General features: G+C 59.9%; 2 protein-coding genes across 3 annotated transcripts; both read left to right on the top strand.

Annotated features, from left to right (window-relative positions):
• Positions 1 to 1970: 1970 nt before the first annotated feature.
• Positions 1971 to 6568, top strand: LOC101547956 (keratin, type I cytoskeletal 15). 2 transcript variants are annotated; one of them, XM_055131911.1, is made up of 9 exons: positions 1971 to 2013; positions 2053 to 2468; positions 3411 to 3493; positions 3678 to 3834; positions 4246 to 4407; positions 4498 to 4623; positions 4764 to 4984; positions 5715 to 5740; positions 6279 to 6568. In XM_055131911.1, exons 1-9 carry the CDS (start codon positions 1971 to 1973, stop codon positions 6368 to 6370), a joined length of 1326 nt encoding a protein of 441 aa, XP_054987886.1. In that variant the 3' UTR covers positions 6371 to 6568. The 2 variants fall into 2 exon arrangements, with proteins under 2 accessions (XP_054987886.1, XP_004608822.1); XM_004608765.3 differs by having other exon boundaries at positions 1971 to 2468.
• Positions 6569 to 14709: 8141 nt separating this feature from the next.
• LOC101547683 (keratin, type I cytoskeletal 13) lies at positions 14710 to 18798 on the top strand. The gene is made up of 8 exons (XM_004608764.3): positions 14710 to 15229; positions 16324 to 16406; positions 16566 to 16722; positions 16848 to 17009; positions 17100 to 17225; positions 17349 to 17569; positions 18188 to 18216; positions 18489 to 18798. The coding sequence occupies exons 1-8, from the start codon at positions 14756 to 14758 to the stop codon at positions 18548 to 18550; spliced, it is 1314 nt and encodes a 437-aa protein (XP_004608821.2). The 5' UTR covers positions 14710 to 14755; the 3' UTR covers positions 18551 to 18798.
• Positions 18799 to 20735: the final 1937 nt, after the last annotated feature.

The following is a 20735-nucleotide window of genomic DNA, read 5'->3' as shown; positions in this document are numbered from 1 at the left end:
GACTCGGAGCACAGCCCGGCCCACCCAGGCCCTGCAGGCCCGGCCCATCTCCCTCTCTCCTGGTCCCCCATTTGAGCTGAGTTTCCGGGATCTGCTGGAGCCTCTTCTTTTATATTTTTTGGGGGTTATTTCGCCCCTCTCGGAGAGCTCGGCAAGCAACCGAGAGTATCGTGCCTGCACGGCAGAGCCTGGCAAACTACCCTTGGCGTATTGGATATGCCAAAAACAGTAACAATAAGTCTCACAATGAGAGCCGTTACTGGTGCCTGCTTGAACAAATCGATGAGCAATGGGAGACAGTGACAGTGACAGTATTTTGGGCCACACCTGGCAATGCACCGGGGTTACTCCTGGCTTTGCATTCAGAAATTACTCCTAGCAGTGCTTAGGGGACCATATGGGATGCTGGGAACCGAACCCGGGTACACCCCACCTGACCCGGTACTGTCGCTCCAGCCCCGAACCCTATTCTAAGCCGTGTCATCCTGCACAAAGTATGTCCCTTCTCTGAGCCCAATTTCATCCTTCTGAAGGAAGGTGGGGGACAGTGTCATCTTCTGTGTGGCAAGGGACAGGGGAAGCGACGGTGCTGCCCACGGCCTCCTGTGTGGCGGAAGAGAGGGATTACTGCTATTACCGTTATTACTGTTATTCCCGTTATGGAACAACATGGACCAGGTGGGCCCCAGGGTGCTGCTGCGATGAGAGGCGAGGTGCAAGGCCACAGGACAACGGTCTCCAGTTTGCCTTGCCCGAGGTCGATCCGGGTTTGATTCTGAGTGGAATAATGGCCACTGGGACCCAGGCCTTGTCCCATGTCAGCCCCGGGCATCCTCCTGACTCCAACCCGTCCTGTTCCGTCCCTGCCTCCGGCTCTCATCGAGCCTGTGGTTGGGACAAGAGGGCGATTTGACCCCCCAGTAGTTCTCCCGCCCCCCCCTTCTCCCTGCCCTGGCAGGGGCTGGGGGGGTGCCTTGGGCTCCGCATCCCGAGGTGCCTTCCAGCCCGCCCAGCCTCCCAGCTCCTCCCTCCACACAAGTGCTCAGGCACGTAGGGCCTCTGGGTGCCCTCCCTCCGCAGCCTCGCAAGTGCCTGACAGGACCCCGGGGGGGGGGGAGTTTAATCTGGCCCCGCTGTGTAGGGACATGCTCTCCCTGGAACCCGCTCCGGTCTTATCTGCAGAGCGTTGCCCCAACGTGTCCCAGAAGCGAGCAAAGGTTCAGGGACGTGCGCGGTTGGCAGGTGGCGGGCTTTTATCCATCAGCCCCCCTCCCCCGTCAGCCCCAGCCTGCTGGCTTTGGGGAGCAGGCCAACACTGGGGGCTGGGGAGGGTGGGGGCGCCAGAGGACAGTCCATGCACTGCATCATGAACTGGTGGACACTGATCTCCCTGGTCCTCTCAGACTCCAGACCCCCCTCTCCTGTCCTCAGCCTGACCCCAGGTGCCTCTGCTGACCCCAATCGGGCTTGGGTGGGGTCTAGGAGCTGAGCGCACACAACTGCCAGCGCCAGTGGACCCCCAGATCGAGAGAGGGAAGCTGCTGCCTGACGGTGGGGAGCCGGCTGTGCAGCAGGGACGTCCAGCCGAGGGCCCAGCTGGCCCCCAGCAGCGGTAGCCCTGGGTACAGCGAGCGGCACTGCTCAGGCGTGCAGGGTTGAACCTGAAACCCAAGTGTTAAAACCATGGCCCGGGGCAGAACACAGTTCCCTCTGAATCACCTCTTTTGTTGCAGTGAAAAAAAAAAAATAGAAAAACTCCTGGGCAGCCGCTTGGAGGTGTGCTGGCAGCTGTGTTTGTCAGGAGTGCGGAGGGCTTGGCTCTCCTTTGGGGGAGGAGACAGGCCCCACACCACCCTCCGAGGGGTATATAAGGAGCCCCAGGGGGGTGACGGCGCAGCTCTTGGGGGTTTCTGCCCAGCCTGCAGCGTCCGCCAGCTTCTCTGTGCTTCCCGGGATCCTCCTGCCTGGCCATGAGTACCACATTCCTGCAGAGTTCCTGCTCCACCTTCGGGGGTGCCTGTAGCCGAGGGGGTACCCTCCGGGCTGGGGGAGGCGGCTTCGGTGGTGGCAGCGCCTATGGGGGAGGTGGGAGCCGAAGCATCTCAGCTTCGTCTTCTCGCTTTGTGTCCTCGGGGGCCGGTGGGGGCTACGGCGGTGGCGGCATGAGCTGCAGCTTCGGAGGCGGGGCCAGCAGCGGCTTTGGGGGCGGCTTCGGAGGGGGCTTCGGTGGGGGTTTTGGCGGCGACTTCGGCGGCGGCGATGGCGGCCTCCTCTCCGGGAACGAGAAGGTGACCATGCAGAACCTCAACGACCGCCTGGCCTCCTACCTGGACAAGGTGCGCGCCCTGGAGGAGGCCAACACGGAGCTGGAGGTGAAGATCCGCGACTGGTACTCAAAGCAGAGCCCCAGCAGCCCCGAGCGCGACTACAGCCCCTACTACAAGACCATCGAGGAGCTGCGGGACAAGGCGAGTCGCGGGAGAGGGTTCGGCACGGGTGCCGCGGCGGCACGTGGGTGCAGCAGTCACGTTAGGGCTGGCGGCTCCAGGGAACTCCTTCTGCCCCAGCAGACAGTTTGCTGTGGAACCCGCCCGCCTGGGTGCAGGGATGCTTTCCACACGCAGGTGACGGTGCTGGGGCCCCTGGGAGCCGGAGGATTTTCTGCAGGTGGGATGGTGGGGGGCGGGGGAGGACGCTGCTCTCACAGGTCGCTCCTGGAGCCTGGATGCTCGCATCTCTGACTGCCCCTCTGAGGACCGACCGCCTTGGCGCCAAAGTCACTGCAGGGACTTGAGGCTTGGAACTCACGAGGGGCGCGGCCATCCGCCTCCCTACCCGTGTAATTCAGAGCCCAAGGGCCAGAGGGTCCCCTGGCTGAGGTCCATGATGGTGTTCAGGAAGCTGGTGACCACAGGCGGTGCACAGGGGAGGCTGGTGAAGTTGTCAGAGCCTGCTGCACTCCCTCCCGCTTCCCCTGCATGCCGCCCCCGCCCCCTTCAGCTGGTGCTGGTACCTAAACCCAGGGAGGTAACAATGGAGGGGGGCAAATCCCCCCCCTTTTCTAGAAACAGCATCACTCCGCGCCCCCTGGGAATCTTGAAGTGAGCAAACAGAAAATGTTCCCCAAATGCACTCAAGGAAGGCAATGAATGACCCAGCACCCTCACGGTTGCGGTGTCCCCGCAGGGGGCAGCATTTGCCCACTGTGGGGAACACCCGGGCAGACCCTGTAGGGGGCATTTGCTGGGCGGAAGGACTCCCCACGGGCCCCCTCCAGCTTCCATGGTTGGTGGCAATGGGAGTGGGGCCCTGAAGGGTCCGAGCAGGGTTCAGAATGGCGAGAGCAGCAGGGGAGAGGGGAGAAATTCCTTTGGCATCAACCCCCTGCCCCTCCCGACTGTCTCTTACAGATCCTGGCAGCCACTATCGACAACTCTCGGGTCATCCTGGAAATTGACAACGCCCGGCTGGCGGCTGATGACTTCAGGCTCAAGTGCGTCCAGACCCCTGTCCCTGCCACACCCCAACCTTTTCTCAGCCTTCCTGGTGCCTCCTCCCACTCAAGCAGCTGGGGAACCCCTCACCCGTCCTTCCTGACGAGGGCTCTCTCTCTCTCTCTCTCTCTCTCTCTCCCCCCTCCCTCTCTCTCACTCTTTCTCTCTCTCCCTCACTCCCAGGTATGAGAACGAGCTGGCCCTGCGCCAGAGCGTGGAGGCCGACACTAACGGCCTGCGCCGGGTGCTGGACGAACTGACCCTGGCCAGGGCTGACCTGGAGATGCAGATCGAGGGCCTGAATGAGGAGCTGGCCTACCTGAAGAAGAACCATGAGGAGGTGGGGCCCAGGGCTGGGGGCAGGAGGCCACTAACCCTTTCTGGTACTTAGCCTGAGGGCTGCTCAGTAGGTCAGAAATGCAGCCCCCCCCCCGCCCCATCCCCGATACACCAAGACAGGGGTGCATGCAGAGAGGAAGGGGCACCATCCTTGATGACTAGGCCTGGATGTCCGTGCTCCTGATCTGCTTCATGCGCTCACGGGAGGGTCTAACGGCCCTGAGGTCCCCCTCACTCCCTATGCCCCTATAAAGATCGAGAGGGGAAAGAGGCACCGTGTGATCAGCCCCCCTTGTGTGTGGTGGGAAACGGAGGCCCAGGGAGCGGGGAGGCCACCAGCGAGTCGAGCACGGGTCTGTACGGACACGTGGGACCCCAGACTCTGTCTCTGAATGGGCCCCGCTTCCCGCAGGAGATGAAGGAGTTCAGCAGCCAGGTGGCCGGCCAGGTCAATGTGGAGATGGACGCAGCTCCGGGCGTGGACCTGACCCGCGTGCTGGCCGAGATGAGGGAGCAGTATGAGGCCATCGCCGAGAAGAACCGTCGTGATGCGGAGGCCTGGTTCTTCACCCAGGTGGGCACCTGCCTCCCGCCTGCTCCCCTCACCCCCTCTGTCTCCCAGGAGGCCCAGGGCGGCTCACTTCCCTGCCTGTGTGACCCACAGACCGAGGAGCTGAACAAGGAGGTGGCCTCCAACACAGAGATGATCCAGAGCAGCAAGACGGAGATCACGGAGCTCAGACGCACGCTCCAGGGCCTGGAGATCGAGCTGCAGTCCCAGCTCAGCATGGTAAAGCCACCGGGGTGCGCCAGCCTCTCCCGTCCCCGGTGGGGGAATCCCAGGCTCCTCCCAGGAGGCCAGCTCCCTGGCGTCATCCCTTCCTTTCCCCCATCTCCGGCTCCACGCTGTGCTTTATGGCCCTCCTGCAGAAAGCCGGCCTGGAGAGCTCGCTGGCCGAGACCGAGTGCCGCTACGCCACGCAGCTGCAGCAGATCCAGGGGCTCATCAGCAGCATCGAGGCGCAGCTGAGCGAGCTCCGCAGCGAGATGGAGTGTCAGAACCAGGAGTACAAGATGCTGCTGGACATCAAGTCACGGCTGGAGCAGGAGATCGCCACCTACCGCAGCCTGCTGGAGGGCCAGGACTCCAGGTGTGTGCATGTGTGTGTGTACATGTGTGTACATGTGTGTACGTGCGTGCCTGTGTGTATGTGTGTGTAATGTGTGCATGTGTGTGCTGTGTGTGTAATGTATGCATGTGTGTATGTGTGTGTGCATGTGTGTACATGCATGTCTGTGTGTATGTATGTGTAATGTGTGCATGTGTGTACATGTGTGCTTGTGTGTATGTGTGTGTAATGTGTGCATGTGTATGTATGTGTATGTCCATGTGTGTACATGCGTGCCTGTGTGTATGTGTGTATGTGATGTGTGCATGTGTGTGTATGTGTATTTGTGTGTGTGTGTGTGTGTGCAAAAACGTGTTAGAGAGGAGTGTGATGGGGTGAGAGGCAGAGCTTGGCCCCCTACTCCTGCTTTCCTTCCCTGTAGCCAATAGTAGGGCATTAAAAATCAGAATCCATATACTTGGGAGGGGAGAGCTTAGCTGTAAGCAGGGTTCTCTTTTGGGAGATGGAATTCTTTACTTTGATTTTTTTTTTTTGGTTGGTTTTGGGGTCACACCCTGGCTGAGGGCTTACTCCTTTGAGCTCAGGAATCACTTTTGGCAGGCATGGTGTGTGTGTGGGGGGACTATATTGGGTGCTGGGGATGGAATCCAGGTTGGCCACATGCAAGGAAGGTGCCATGCCCCCTGTACTATTGCTCTGGCCACGGGACATGGGGTTTCTGTCCACGGCTTACACTCCCTGTCTCTTTCAGGATGGCCGGCATTGCTACCAGAGAAGGTAAGAAGGCCTAACCTGTCTCCTGCGGGGGGTGAGGGTGGGCTGGGAGAGGGAAGCTGTTGGAGTCAAGTATGTCCTTGGGAAAGGGAACCAAGGAGGCTGAGGCCAGGGCTGCAGGGGGCCACGTCCATCCAGTCCCGACCTACCTCCTGGGGGCCCCTCCCGTCCCAGTAGAGGTGGGGTTGGAGGTGCATTGAGAACCTTCCAACTAAGCAGTGTTAATCCAGCAGAGCTGCCCCCAGGTCTCACCTTCCTGCTCTTCTGCTGAGAGGCCCAGGTCCACGCCCTGTGGCTCACGTGCTGCTTACACCAGGACAGAAGTTACTCACTCCCCGGGATCCCCACCTCAGCCCTGCCCCTCCCCCTGATATCATCCAATCCCAGGCCTCTGTGCAGGTCTGGTGGCCGGCTTGACCCACCACTTTGGTCTCCGAGCATCTGTCCAGTTCTCCCGGAACTTACCCCCGGAGCTGGCCACCTGGGCGAGAGGCAGGGATGTGTCCCCACTCCAAGACATGTGCTGTTTTCTTTCCGACAGCTTCCCTGGGAGGCGGTGGCGGCAAAGTCCGCATCAACGTGGAGGAGTCTGTGGATGGGAAGGTGGTATCTTCCCGCAAGAGGGAAATCTGAGTGTCCTGTCCAGGAGAGCCGTTGGTCTCCACCCCTGCTCCCTGCCCAGGCCCAGCTGAGGACTGGCCATAGGGGCCGGGCAAGCCTGTTCTAACGCCTGCCTTCAGAACGCTCACCTCCAGGGCACCCCTGGGTTACTTGGGTACTTTGCATGCTCCCCTCTGCTCCCTACTTTCTTGAGAGCAAGAAGCAGCAGGAAGCCCTGCTGCCTGTCCGTGCAATAAAGAATTTTCCTTTGGCAAAGTTCTCTTGTCCAGTTTTTCTCTTCCTGGGAGCCTCAGAGGGGCCCCAGGGTCCCAAGCCTGCATCTTCCTTCACTTTGGTCACACGGCTGAACAATCAGAATCCGGTCTTCATGGTGCTGCGGGGATGGTGCATGGCTTACCCCATGAAGGGATGGTGGAAGCAGCAGGGGGTGGCGGGGGTGTCAGGAGGTGGGAGCAGAATGGGGCACCTGGCTCAGAGCTTGACCCCTGCACTAATTACTGGCTGACTGTGGGTAGCATTGGTCACGGGTGGTTGGCACGGCACCAGGCACACCCCCGTGGGTCTCGTCTCATCCTCACCCCAGTGCGTGCTTGGGGTTATTAGCTCATCTGAGAGACGAGGAAGTCAGGGCAAGCTGCCAGAAAGACAGAAGCAGCAGGGCAGGTCCGGGCCCCAGGTCTGTCTGACTCCAAAACCAGTATCTGTTCCGGGACCCCAGCCCCTCCCAGCTCCTTGCCAGAAGGTTCCTGCTGCCTTCTGGGTCTCACAAAAAGTCCCCCTGCCTGTCCTCTTTGCCCCATCCCAGCCAGGCATGTCCTACCCTCCAGGGTGGCCGAGGCTGTTCCCATCTCTGTCCACTTCAAAACTGGGCCCCTTCCTCAACACCAGGCAAGTGGCCCCAGAGAGAAAGACCCACCTCCAGGAAGTCCTCCTGACTTCCTTACTCTTCAGAGCAAAGCAATGCTAATCCCTATTGCCCTCCTGGGGTCACCTCTCTGGCCTGGGGATGGTTTCTCTAGAACCATCTAGAGAATCCTGCACAGGGCGAGGATTGGGGGACAGGGATGAAGATAAGGAGGACTCTGGGTGTCATGGCTGGGCTGGAGGGAGCGGGGGAACCAGTTTTTATACTTTTTGTCCTGCTGGGAAGAGCAGGTTGGGGGGTACCTCTATGCTCCTGAGCTCTGATTATTTGTGCAGAGAGACCAGCTCCCCCACAACAACGGGGGACCCAGCAGTTCTCTCTGGTGGAATTTCTGGCTGGAGAGAAGCGGGTGCTTGCCCTTTCTGGGGCGGCTGTAACCCCACTGTGATTCCTGGGCACAGACTGAGGCGGGCAGAGGGCTCCTGCACTGTAGTTCCCACCGCTTGCCAGGGTCCAGGAGGGGCACTGGTGACGGTAGGGGCAGCCTTCAGCAACTGTGTTCGGAAGAGGAAGCTGAGACCCAGCAAGTTCAGGAACTGGAATTTTGTTTTTGTGTTGACAGTGCTGGGGGAACCAAACCCCGAGCTTCATGCATTCGAGGCAAGCGCTCTGCTGCTCCGTCACAGCCTCGGCCCTTAGTCCAGTGACTCGAATGAAGACACAAACGGAGACCCAGAGAAACTGGCCTGGGACCCGTGTCTGGTGCGAGGTCCTTGTTTTTCTGATGCCATCAGGAGGGTGGCGGCTGCTGATGGAACCGTCTTAAGAGGGTGTGAGGATCTGAAGCCCCTGTTTGGGAGGGGCTCAGGAGTTCGGGGGGCTACTTCCTCTGCGGGCTGCTACATCTCTCTCTGGGGGTGCTCGGGAACTCTGGGGCGCTGGGGATGGAACTCAGAGGGCTGGTGTGTGTGTGCTTCAGGAGGTTCGGTTCAATACCCGGTACTGATGGTCCTTTAAGGACCCCAGAAATGCCCCCCTACCCCCGCACCCAAGCATGTACTCCAAGCCTTTGAGCTGTTTCTCTAGTCTCTGAAATTTCTTTCTTTTTTGTCTACACCTGGTGGTGCTCAGGGACTCTGTTTCATCCGTGCTTTGAGGTGATTCCCCACAGTGCCCCGGGGTCCATGTCGTATTGGGGATTGGACCCGGGCTTCTAGCATGCAGAGCCCTTTGAGCTATCTCCTTAACCCCGAACCCCCACTTCCTGCTGCGGGCAGCCCATGGAGTATCAGAATCAGGTCCATGAAAACTAAGTCCTTACATCGGACCTTGGTCGCGCAGGGGGTGGGTTAAGCTTGAGTTGGACTGAAGCACCCGTTGCTGTGGCCCGACAGGCCAACCCCTTCCTGAGACTTCGGACCCCGAGGTCGCAGCTCCTGTCTTACCCAATATCTAGCCTCAGGGTCTCGCCCAATGTCTGACCTCACGAGGTCTCTGGTCTTATAAGTCACTCCAAAAGGTTTTTCTTAGCCTTTAGTTTGCAAAGATTTCTACCTCTGCCAAGGTGCAGAGGGCAAGGGAAGGGCTTGACCTTAGCCCACCCCCTACCCCCATTCCTTCCTGGCATGCCCTCTCTAGGGCTGAGAAAGAATGGATTTCTCTCTTCCAGGGGTCAGTCCTGTTCTACATTTGGGGGGGAGGGTGCTGGGGAGAGGTCCCTGGAACTGGCCAAGTCCTGTCCCCTGCCTGACCCTCGAGACGCTGAGGCCCAAGAGAGCCTACGCCAGGCCCAACCCTTAAATAAACCCAGTCATGCCTCCTGCCTGCGGGGCTGGGGCTGGCCTGGCCCTCCAGCCAGCTGAGAGGCAGTGCTGGCGCTGGGGATTAGGGCCCTGGGCGTGTGCCCGGTGCAGCACTGGGTCCTGCCGGCTGCTGGCTCCCCAAGGACTCGGCTGGCCCAGATCCGCTCTTGGGGTTCAGTTCCTGACTGTAAATGAAGGAATCCAGGGTCCAGGCGACCTCAGTCTCCCTGAACCTGGCCACTCAGAGGGGGCCCGGGCTGAGAGTTGGGTGGCAGCAGGGCTCTGTCCTCTGCCTGCCCTGAGTTGGGGAGCTCCAGGCTTGCATTGCCTATGCCTGAGCTAACCTCTCCGTGGCAGGTTTCTGCCTCAGATGCTGCTCTAAACCCCTTGTGTGCCTGGGGCTGGGGGGCTTTCCTGGGGTCACCTGTCCCCTCCATGGGGCACTTGCCACTGGGGCCTTTCCTCTCGGCCCTTCCTTCACCCCTAAAGCCAGAGACAAAGTGTTCCCCAAACAGCTTCCCCTTCACCCTCTCACCCACTCCTCCAGTTGCAGGTAAACCGAGATGTGAGGCTGGGTGCGAGAACAGGGCAGGGCTGCGGGGTGCCCTGGTCCGGCTGGCCCTGGGAGGGCCCAGCAGGAGGCCGGAAGGGTCACAGGATGGGTCAGGGAGCAACAATGGGCCTGGATTTCCTCCTTTGTCAGAGGGAAGACCTGGCCGCTTAGGTTCCCGTGAGTCAGGCATTCCCAAAGACTAGCTGATGCTGGTGTTTTGGTGGTGGCCACGGAGGCCCAAGAGTCCGAGAGACTGTCCCAGGGTCACAGATGAGGCCATGGCAGGTCAAGGGGTGAAACCCAGGCCCAGCTGGTCCAGTGTCCTTGCTGACCAAGTGGGGTCTGGGAGTGTCAGGATTCTGATAAGCTCGGTGCTATCAGAGCAGCTGGGAGAGGCACCGGGCAGGTCTGGGGAAGGTTCCTGAATACCAACCTCTCCTCTGCACCCCATACTTTTGGGGGCCATGTGGGATTAGGGGTGTCCAGAGGGCCAGGTCTGCTGTTGTAGAGACCCTATGCCCATCAGAGTCCCCTCGGGTGGGGGAGTCCCTGGAGACTCTCTGGGGAAGGTCAGGCTTTGGGCGCTGGGTGTCCAGGGGAGAGGGAAGGAGGAAGAAGACTGGTCCTGATGCAATTAAGGGTCCCCAGATCAGGGCAGGGGCAGGCTCCGGGCCTCAGCCCTGTAGACAGAGACTCTGGTGAGTGTGGACAAAGCTTAGCTAAGCTGAGAGGTATTCCTGAGGGAAGGTCTGGAGCCATTTCATTGTGGGGGTCCATGAAGAATCGGGGGGACACTTGGATATCTGTGCATTTTCCTCTTGGTTCCCACTGTGCTGGGCCTTGGTATTCTGGGCCTCAGTTTCCCCCATATGTGAAATGAGGGGTGTGAATGGGAACATTCCTCTGACAACCCTGACTTCGTCATACTGAGTTGAATGAATACCCCGGGGAGCCCCAGAGCTCTGGGGCTCACAGCAGGGATAATGGCAGACAGGCTGACCCCGCAAGCCACAGTGGGCAGCAGGGCTATCTGCTGCCAACCTGGAGTGACAGAAGCCTACAGGCTTACAGACTCTGGTGGCACCGACACCAGCCAAAGAGGGATTTTTTTCCAGGAGGTGGTTTGGGGCACAGACCCAGGAGCCCGGAGTTTGAATCTTAGTTCAAACACAGCGGAGTTCTGGCAATGCAATGAGTCTGGGCCTCAGTTTTCTCATCTGAAAATTGAGTATGAAAAGCCCAGGAGCCTGCTTTGAGGACCAACTGTTTTATGGCATTCAAAGTGCTCTAGAGTGCTGGCTGGTGCTATTCTCATTACTCCCGGAAGCCCAGGAGATCCCACTGTGTGTGTGGAGAGGCTGCTGGGACTGTGTGTGGAATGTGTCTGAGAGGGCCTGAGACTAGGTTGACATCTTAGTCACTGAGATAGTTGGAGAAAGTTTCAGAATGAGAAGGGAGGAGCCTAGACGTGGACCCCCCCCCCCCCACCCCAGCTCTATTCCTCACAGGGCCCAGGATTGTGGAGAAAACTTTTCAGGGGCAACCTCCGAGCCCCAGCCACCTCAGGCCTCCCTGAACCCCAGCTGCCTCCTCTGTTAATAAAACCCTCTCCTGGGGGCCAGGGGATGTGACAGAGATGTGGTAGAGTTGTGAGACCATGAGTTGGATCCTCAGCACTGTCCGACATGCCAGGGGCCGTTCTGATCCCAGAGTCACTGGGTTCAGTGCCACCACTGAACCCTCGTGCCACCACGAGGTGGGCCACAACCTAGTGTGTGTGAGTCCCACCTCTGGTGTGCACCCTGAGTCAAAGCAGCAATGGGAAGGAAAGGGGGCCCCCCACTCCGCCCCAGCTGTTGTACACGCTCTGACTAGTTCCCACTCTCCTCTCCTCCCTGGACCTGATCCTGGGGGAAGTAGTTTGGGGTAAGGAAGCTCAGAATTCAACTCTCCTCTGTCTGACCATTAGGACAGGCTGGGAGAGGGAAAGGGATGACAATGGGTGCGGGCTCAGTGTCTGCAGAAGAGCCTGGGATATGGCCACAGACCCATGGCCATGACATTCCCTGCAAGTGTGAGAAGGAGAGTTTGATCCCCAGCACCACCTCACAGACTGAGTGCAATCCCTGTGGCACAAGTGTACAATCTCGAGTGCAACCCCCAGCATGCACAACCCCTGGGAAGCAACCCCCAGCACATGTGACCCCTAGGGAGCACTCCTCAGATGTGTGACCCCTGGGACCACCCCCAGCATGTGAGATCCCTGGGACCACCCCATAGCATGTAAGAGCCTTGGGGAGCACCCCCAGCATGTGAGAACTATGGGAAACACCCCAGCATGTGAGGGCCTTGGGGAGCATCCCAGCATGTAGGAGTGATGGGGAGCCCCCCAGCATGTGAGAGCCACAGGGAGCCCCCCCCAGCATGTGAGAGCCATGAGGAGCACCCCAGCATGTAAGAACCATGAGGAGGACCCCAGCATGTAAGAGCCCTGGGAAGCACCTCAGCACGTGAGAGCCTTGGGGAGCACCCCAGCATGTAAGAACCATGAGGAGGACCCCAGCATGTAAGAGCCCTGGGAGCACCTTAGCACGAGAGAGCCTTGGGGAGCACCCCAGCATGTGAGGGCCTTGGGGAGCAACCCTGCATATGAGAGTCTTGAGGTGCACCCCAGTATATAAGAGACTTGAAGGGGCACCCCCTGCATGTGCGACCCCCTAGGGAGCACCCCTAGCATGTGTAAACCCTGGGGAGCACTCCCACCAGCCCAAGGGCCCTGAGCCTTGGGGTGGGTCAGTGGACAGCGCTTGAGTCAAGGATCCCTGTGACAGGCGTCTGCTCAGGAGGGGAGGGTGGTGAGGGTGGGGTGCTGGCCCTGCACGGGGAGGCGTGCCCCGGCCACCCCGTGTTTGTGCTCCCAGGCTTTGGAGGATCTGCGCATTGTTCCTCCTGGGCGTTGGCCCAACCTGCTCTTCAGTTCAGGGAGGACAGGCTGCAAGCCTGGCAGGTTCCATTCATCACCTGCTTGTCAGTTTGATCCTCCACGAAACACGAGGGCCTGCTTTGGGCTGAATCACAGCTTTCCAGGGGGGAGTGCTGAGCCATCAGAGTGGGCCCAGCCCGACAGCACCCGGGCTCTGCCTGCTGCTGACAGGCACAGCGGAGACTCAGGCCTGCCCCTTCCCCACGGGATCAAAGGCCTAGAAAGCCCCGACTCAGGGCCCTGCTCTGGCTGCTGACTCAGCAAGGGGGATCCAGTGTCACCTGGGCCTGTGCTTCAGCCCTGTCGCACACCCTCACCTGGCCTCAGGGGAACCCTCAAGGCAGCTGGGGCTCAGGGGTTGCTCCTAAAAAGTTTTCTGGGCCCTGTGAGGAATAGAGCTGGTGTGTGTGTGTGGCGGGGGGGTGTTAGGGGTCCACCTCTAGGCTCCTCCCTTCTCATTCTGGAACCTTCTCCAACTACCTTAGTCTCGATAGGTCACCTTTTCCCAACTGGAAGCATGAGACTCCTTGGGCAGGTGACCAAGCAATCCCTGAGTTTCACATCCAGGCTAAGTCACCTCCTCGTAGTGGCCTCCTGGTCAAGCTGTCACAAGCTGACCCGGGCATCACATAGTTGGGGGTTAGTAAGGGCACCTGGATGGGACTGTGCCTCTTGTGAGACTGTCCGTTTACTCTCAGGTCTGATCCCTCCCGCCTTCCCACAACCAACCCTACACACAGACACACAGAGAGGCACGGTCCAGGGTTTCCTAACCCCACCAGCATTTGGGGGCTGTCTGGTGGGCTGGCTTGGTGGGACAAGAAGCACCTTTCCTGGTCATTAGATGCTGCCATCACCCTGTTGTCCCCACACACAGTTGATGAGTCCCCCGGGAGCCCCCGGGAGCTGCAACTGTGGGGCTGAGAAACTCTTAGCTGCTCTACAGGGACAGCAACTGAGATTTCTGAGGTCAGGGGTGCAGGGGGCCAGTCATCCCCCTGGAAAAGGCCTGGGAGCTTGGGGTGCTGCCGGGGAAGTTTCTGGTGGCCCATGCTTAGAACTTCATTCTGAGCTGAGAAGCCATTCAAATGCTCACGTGTTTCTATTTCACAGGGTGAAAAGCAGACAGACCTGGGTGCAGGGAGGTGGCCCAGTGGGCTTCGTATGCTGGAGGCCGTGTTCGATCCTCAGCACCACGTGGTTCCCCGAGCACTATCTGGAATAAGCCCTGAGCACCACTGGGGATGGCCCAGGCCCCATCAGACCACCTCCTCCAAATCCCAGACTTTGCTCAAATGGGAGCAGAGTGGGAGTCAACCCGACTTTGACCTGAAGGCAGGGAGGGCTTCCTCATGTACAGGGGACAAGGGGGTAAGCAGAGGGACCCATCTCTGGGCTGCGACAGATGATTTGAGAGGCAGAATAAGAAGCTCCGAGCAGGGCCCCGAGAGCATCCTGGTCAAGTTGTCAAATGTGTGGAGGGCTTCCCTGTTCCCTACCTCTGCTTCCCCAGCTGTGTTGAGGTGCCTCTAGGTCCCTGTTGCTGTCACTTCATCCGATGGTCTGGGGGCCACTTTACTGCACAGCCCAAACCCTTTCGAGGGAGTTGATTTCATAGGACCGAGCAGCTAGTCCTTCAGAGTGGCTGGAGGGTGGCGAAGTAGAGGAACTGCTAAGAGTACAGGACATTGCCATTGAGTTTTAGAAACAGAAAGAAGGGTGGCCCAGGGTAGCGGTGACCTCGCCGAGCTCAGGCAGCCACACAGCCACCCTCCCTTCAGGCCTGGGCCCCAAGTGCCCCATCTCCCACAGGGCAGGGCTGAGAGCTATGGGTGTGAGCTCCCTACCCAGAGAGGTGAAATAGAATTCAGGTGTCAAAAGGGTAGTCGCCGGCAGAACACGGTTCCCTCTGAATCATCCCTTTTGTTAGGATTAAGAAAAAAAAAAATCAACCCCCCACCCCGCACCCTGCCAAGGCTCAATCCACCGGGGAGAGTGCAGGGAACCGGGCTTGTGGGAAACAAATGCCGTTGGCAGCAGTCAGAGGGTGGGGAAGGGAGGAGAGAAGCCGGACCCACTGTCCAGCCCCACTCGGGGTGTATAAAAGGCGGCCACTGCAGGGTAGAGCCACCGACCTCGGCCAGGCTCAGCTCCGCTCTCGCTCTTGTCCTCGCCTCTCCTCTCACTCTCCGCCATGAGTTGCCGTATGCAGAGCTCCTCCGCCAGCTATGGAGGTGGTTTCGGGGGTGGCTCTTGCCAGCTGGGAGGAGGCCGCGGTGTCTCGTCCTGCTCCTCCCGCTTCGTGTCCGGGGGCTCCTCCGGGGGCTTCGGGGGCGGCATGAGCTGCGGCTTCGGAGGTGGGGCCGGTGGCAGCTTCGGTGGCGGCTTCGGAGGCGGCTTCGGTGGTGGCTTCGGCGGTGGCTTCGGTGGCGGCTTTGGCGGCGACTTTGGAGGGAGCGACGGCGGCCTCCTCTCCGGCAATGAGAAGATCACCATGCAGAACCTCAACGACCGCCTGGCCTCCTACCTGGACAAGGTGCGCGCCCTGGAGGCGGCCAACGCCGAGCTGGAGGTGAAGATCCGAGACTGGCACCTTAAGCAGAGCCCCAGCAGCCCCGAGCGCGACTACAGCCCCTACTACAAGACCATCGAGGAGCTTCGGGAAAAGGTGAACCACCGGGGGGTGCAGAGGGATGCTTCGGTGCTGGCCAAGCCGCAGAAGAGGTGTGGGACCCCAGACTCCCAGGGAAGAGGCAGTACGGGACACAGCGGCCACCTCTCATGCATGGGGGGAGGCTCGAGATTTTTAGCATCTCTGCTTGGATTTTTAGCATCTCTGTTTGTTCACGCCACATTGCTGCAAAGGCATTTCTTCCAGTCTTCGTTTTCATTGTCCTTATTACTCACCTCTCCCCCCTCCTTTTTTTAAAATGCTTTCCAAACAGTTATGTTATTTATGACTGGAGTTCTGTAATCCTAACCCTGCAGTTATTTGCAAACCCTGACAGCCCTTAAGAGCCTAGAAGAATGAGTAGAATCAACAGAAAAAGGATAACATGTTTGTTCACTGGCCTGGGAATCCAAGTGCACTTTGGAGGGGCCCCTTTTAAATGGCTGTTCTCGTTGGCTCCCCCAGCAGATTGGGGAGACAAGTGGGGGCTGGTGGCTGGGGCCGAGATCCTCTCCATCAAGACCTGTCCATCAGGCTGTCGGGCCTGCGTGTAGGAACGGAAACCCTCCTGCCCGGGCTGACTCCTGGCTGCGTGGGGCTGGCTTTGCAGTGCTTTGACACATAAAAGTTTAGACAAAGGATTAGAAATGGAATAAAGATTCTTTGGCTTTCCCTCTACGGCTGAGATGGGAGGTCAGCCCTGGAGAGACGATGTGCTCTACAGAGCCAGCAGGGAGATTCTGTTCAGACCTGGAAGCCACCTGTAACTGTGGGCCACACGGTGTGGTCTACACGGCATGCTCGTGAGGGCCGCTTCAGGCAGGACTCACTTGAGATGTTCCTGGCGGGTCTTCCCTGACAGGCCCGGCCTGCCCTTCCCTAGGCCGGCCAGTCTGAGTAGGCAGGAGTGACAGGACTCCTGGGAAAGACGTGGCCTGCATAGACTCCTGCAGAGGGACAGTGGCCACGGGGCTGGGGCCTTGTCCCAGCTCACAGGTACAGGGAAGAGGCAGTAGGGCCTTGCCCGGGTTTTCTCTGTCCTCTCAAAGCTCATCACCCTCCAGAAGTCACTTAGCTTCTGTCTCTTACAGATCCTGGCGGCCACCATCGACAATAACCGGGTCATCCTAGAGATTGACAACGCCCGGCTGGCCGCCGACGACTTCAGGCTTAAGTGAGTTGCTTTTCCTCCTTCCCCTCCTCACTCGGCCTCTATCTGGACAGAGGACCACGTCAACAATGGACTTGGAGCCTCTGAGTCTGGGGCAGGGCTGGGGGATGCATGTCATAGATGTCTGGGGTTTTAATTTCAATGAAAACAATAATCCTTTAGGTATGAGAATGAACTGACCCTGCGCCAGAGCGTGGAGGCCGACATCAACGGCCTGCGCCGGGTGCTGGACGAGCTGACCCTGTCCAAGACTGACCTGGAGATGCAGATCGAGAGCCTGAACGAGGAGCTGGCCTACCTGAAGAAGAACCACGAGGAGGTGAGAACAGGGACCAGCCACGGCTGACTCCCCTCTGGGGAGACGAGGGAGTCCTCTGCCCTGGCTGGACTGAACCCTCTGCGATGAGGGGCTGCATCACCCATATTGCCTCCCGATCCCCGCAGGAGATGAAGGAGTTCAGCAACCAGGTGGTCGGCCAGGTCAACGTGGAGATGGACGCCACCCCAGGCATTGACCTCACCCGAGTGCTGGCCGAGATGAGGGAGCAGTATGAGGCCATGGCGGAGAAGAACAGGCGCGACGCTGAGGAATGGTTCCACCAGAAGGTACCAGTCCTGCTCCTCATATAGGAGGCGGCGGGACAAGGGGCCGTCCCGCCGGGCCCCTCGCTCACCGTGCTCCCCCCTGAATTCCAGAGCGCAGAGCTGAACAAGGAGGTGAGCTCCAGCACAGAGATGATCCAGACCAGCAAGACGGAGATCACGGAGCTCAGACGCACACTCCAGGGCCTGGAGATCGAGCTGCAGTCCCAGCTTAGCATGGTACCCCTACTATCCCCCCATTCCCCCGCACACTGACCGCCCCCTGCCACTCCCACAGCGGTCAGCCCCTCCAGACCTCTCCAGCCCCGGCTCCGTCCTCACCTCCCTCTTCCCCTCCCGCAGAAAGCTGGCCTGGAGAGCTCAGTGGCCGAGACCGAGTGCCGCTACGCCCTGCAACTGCAGCAGATCCAGGGGCTCATCAGCAGCATCGAGGCGCAGCTGAGCGAGCTCCGCAGCGAGATGGAGTGTCAGAACCAGGAGTACAAGATGCTGCTGGACATCAAGACGCGGCTGGAGCAGGAGATCGCCACCTACCGCAGCCTGCTGGAGGGCCAGGACTCCAAGTAGGACTCGGCCACTCCCTCCCTCCTTCCTTCTCTCTCTCTCTCTCTGGCTCTCTTCCCCCTTTGATAAAGCCGTAAGGGCCCTGGGATGTCACCCACAGCAGTCAGGGCTTGGGAGCTGAGCCCCCCTCGGTGTGGGACTGACTCTGGGGGTGGGGGGATTTGCTGATACTGGAGTGCTCCTCACTCACCCCCCTGTGCTCCTGCTCGGACATGTCCTGAGAGCATGCCCGTCCACGGCAGGCTGTCACTCTGGCTGGAGCGTGGACGGTGGGGAAGCTCAGCCGTCGGAAGGAGCAGCTTTGCCGTCAGGGCTGCCAAGGGCTCTCGTGTCCATGTCCCACAGAATGTTTGCCAGGACTGTCCATCCTGGGGGGCTCAGGGCAGGGGTCGTGACTCGAGTCAGAGGGAGGGAAAAAAACTGGCAAATGCCCTAAATCTTGGGGTCATCACTGATATCTCTTCCAAGGCCTCGTAGACAGACTGAAGTATAGATAGACAGGCCTGGCAGGCACTTGGTATTGTTCTCCCCTGCCCCTGCCTCCTCCCGCCCCCCCTTCCCCCCACAGTGAGGCTCTGAGGACCCCCTCCTCATGCTGCCTCTCTCTTCTCTCCCAGGATGTCTGGCTTCACTTCCGCCACTGGAGGTAAGTGTGTGTGGGCCTGGGTGAGGGTGCAGGAAGTCCATGCTGGGCTCCCACGTGAAGGGAGGAGGAGACTGGGGGTGCCCGTGGGGATCTGCTCCCCTTCTGCCCCCAGAGCTGCTGGGCGGCTGCAGAGAGAGCCCCTTTGGGGTCCATCACACGAGATGGGGGGGGACATAGCTTAGCCCAACCTCACCAACGAGAGGGGCTTGAGGGGGTCCCTCCTGGACGACCCTTCTCCAGCCTGAGGCTCTTGTGCTTCCTTCTCTCCCCAGGAAACGCCAGCGCCGGGGGCTCCAACATGCGCCGCACTTCCGAGACCCCACGCAGGTCTTAAGCCTGCCTGAACCCCGCCCCGTCTCCCGCACCCCGGGAGTGAGCTGACTATTCCAGCAGGTGGCCATCGGGGGCAGAAGCACCAGACTGGTCCTTCTGCTCTGCGGCGACTCCCCAACCACTGTCCCCAGTATGGGAGGGGTCCTGCTCTGCTCCCCGGGGCGCCTTGCTCCGTTCCCTGACCCACCTCTGGCCTCTCAGCTTCTCCCCCGAACCCTTCAATAAAGATTCCTGCCTTTTGCAAACGAACTTCCGACTCTGACCTGGTTCTTGAGGGTGGAGGCTGCTACCAGAACTCCTGATTTGGGGCTGTGGGCGAGGAGGGTGCCGGGGGGCTGAGTGGTTTACCCCAACAAGGCCTGGGCCAAGGAGATCCCAGCTGGGAAGGATGCAGGACACGTGCCCTAAGGACGCACATGGGCACCCAGGGGTAGTAGGGTGATGGTGCAATTAAGGACCTGTGTGGGGAGATGGGGGGGCCTCTCCCCAACGAAGCCATCCCACACCCTAGGGGGCACTGTGATAAGGTGACCGTGGGGCTCAAGCAGAGCCAGGGGACGGGGAGGTGAGGACAGAGAATTCTGAGGGGAAGAAAGGGGTTCAGGACCATGAACCCCAGCCCTCACTGGGTCTCCCTGGGCCCTACAAACAGCATCTCCTCCCAGACCCATGGCTGGCTCTTCCCAGGGCACCCCCAGTTCCCCACTCTGAGATCCAATGAGTCCCTCACCTGGCACCTGCGTTGGCCTTGGTGCCCTTCTGACCCCAAACCCACCCTCTGGAGACCCCAGCTCACACCTGCAGCCTCATCTGGGTCCCTGGGCGGGGGGCTCACTTTCCCTCACACCCCAATCATGGGGAGGGCACCTTATCCGTGACCCTCATTCAGACACCCTGAGTTCCCCTTCTCCACGGAGGCTTGTATCTGCCCATTGTCAGCCACTGACACCCCCTTGGCCCTCCGATCTGAGCCTCTGCAGGACTCTCCCTTCTCCTACATAGGAGGGTGGGTCACCCCCGGGTCCTCTCGGTCCCCCTTTCCCTGTGAGTTGTCTGTCACATCACATGGCAGGGGCATCTTCTCCACCTCCAGGTGCCCACCTTACTGGGTGCTGCCACGGCCTCCCCGTGTGCCCCTGGCCTCAGAATTGTGTCTCCTGTGCTGGGGTTGTTCTCCAGCGAGGTGACCCACACCTGGGAGCTGAGCTGTCTTCCTAGTCTTGGAGACCTGATAAGAGCCAGCTGGCCCAATGGGAGGAGAGTCCAGATAACCGATGGCTGCTTGGGTCCTGCTTCCGTGCCAGCCTCCCCCGCCCTCGCACCCATTCAGACGGCTCAGCTGACAGTGCTTCCGGTTCAAGCCTTGGTGCTGCTTGCCTGTGCTGCATGGTGCCAACAGTTGGCTGTCTGTGCTCCGAGGTATGGTGATGTGCCAGCCCCAGGGGAGCAAGCCTCTCAGCTCTGGGAGGGACCCTGTGAGCCCTGCCTGGGGGGAAAGGCTGAGTGAGCACCTAAGAGAGCACCAGAACCAGAGAATCTGAGTCCCACGGCCAACCTGGAGCATGGGTGGGACCCCAGCTAACCCTGGGAGACCACTCTGAAGGCTGTGGTACTCTCACCGTCCCCCCTTGCAGAAACAGAGGGAAGCGGCATAGGTCACCTCTCCGGTGACCCCGCAACAGGGCTGAAGGCCACCTCAGTGTCACAGGACCTCCTTTTTCTCTGGGTCATTAGAACCCACAGTTTGGTGTTTTGGGGTGGGGCGTCACACCTGGTGGTGCTCAGGGGCCATTCCTGACTCTGTGATCAGGAGGAATCCCTGGTGGTGCTTGGGGACCATAATGGGATGTGGGGATTGAAACTGGGCTCGCAGTGAGCCTCTGCAAGGCTAGTGCCTTTCCTCCAGCGGGTCTCCGTTCCAGGCTCCCACTGAGACCCACACCCCTCATTTCTGGCCCCAGGCCACTGCCTGCTGACCGTCTCCTCTCAGGGACGCAGCAGACGGCTGGGCACACGGGAGCTCCTGGAGCTAGAGCTGAAGGCAGGGATGTGATTCTGTCCTGACTTGGTGACGCACCCCCCCACCCCCCCACACACTCAGCACCTCTCAGCCCCTGCAATGTTCCTGCCCCTCATTCAAACTTCCTTCTCCTGCACCCATGCCTGCTGAGGGCCCTGGAGAGTTG

The sequence above is a fragment of the Sorex araneus genome, chromosome 3 (genome assembly GCF_027595985.1).
Source record: "Sorex araneus isolate mSorAra2 chromosome 3, mSorAra2.pri, whole genome shotgun sequence".
Classification (NCBI taxonomy): Eukaryota; Metazoa; Chordata; class Mammalia; order Eulipotyphla; family Soricidae; genus Sorex; species Sorex araneus.
This window is presented reverse-complemented; position numbering and strand designations above follow the sequence as displayed.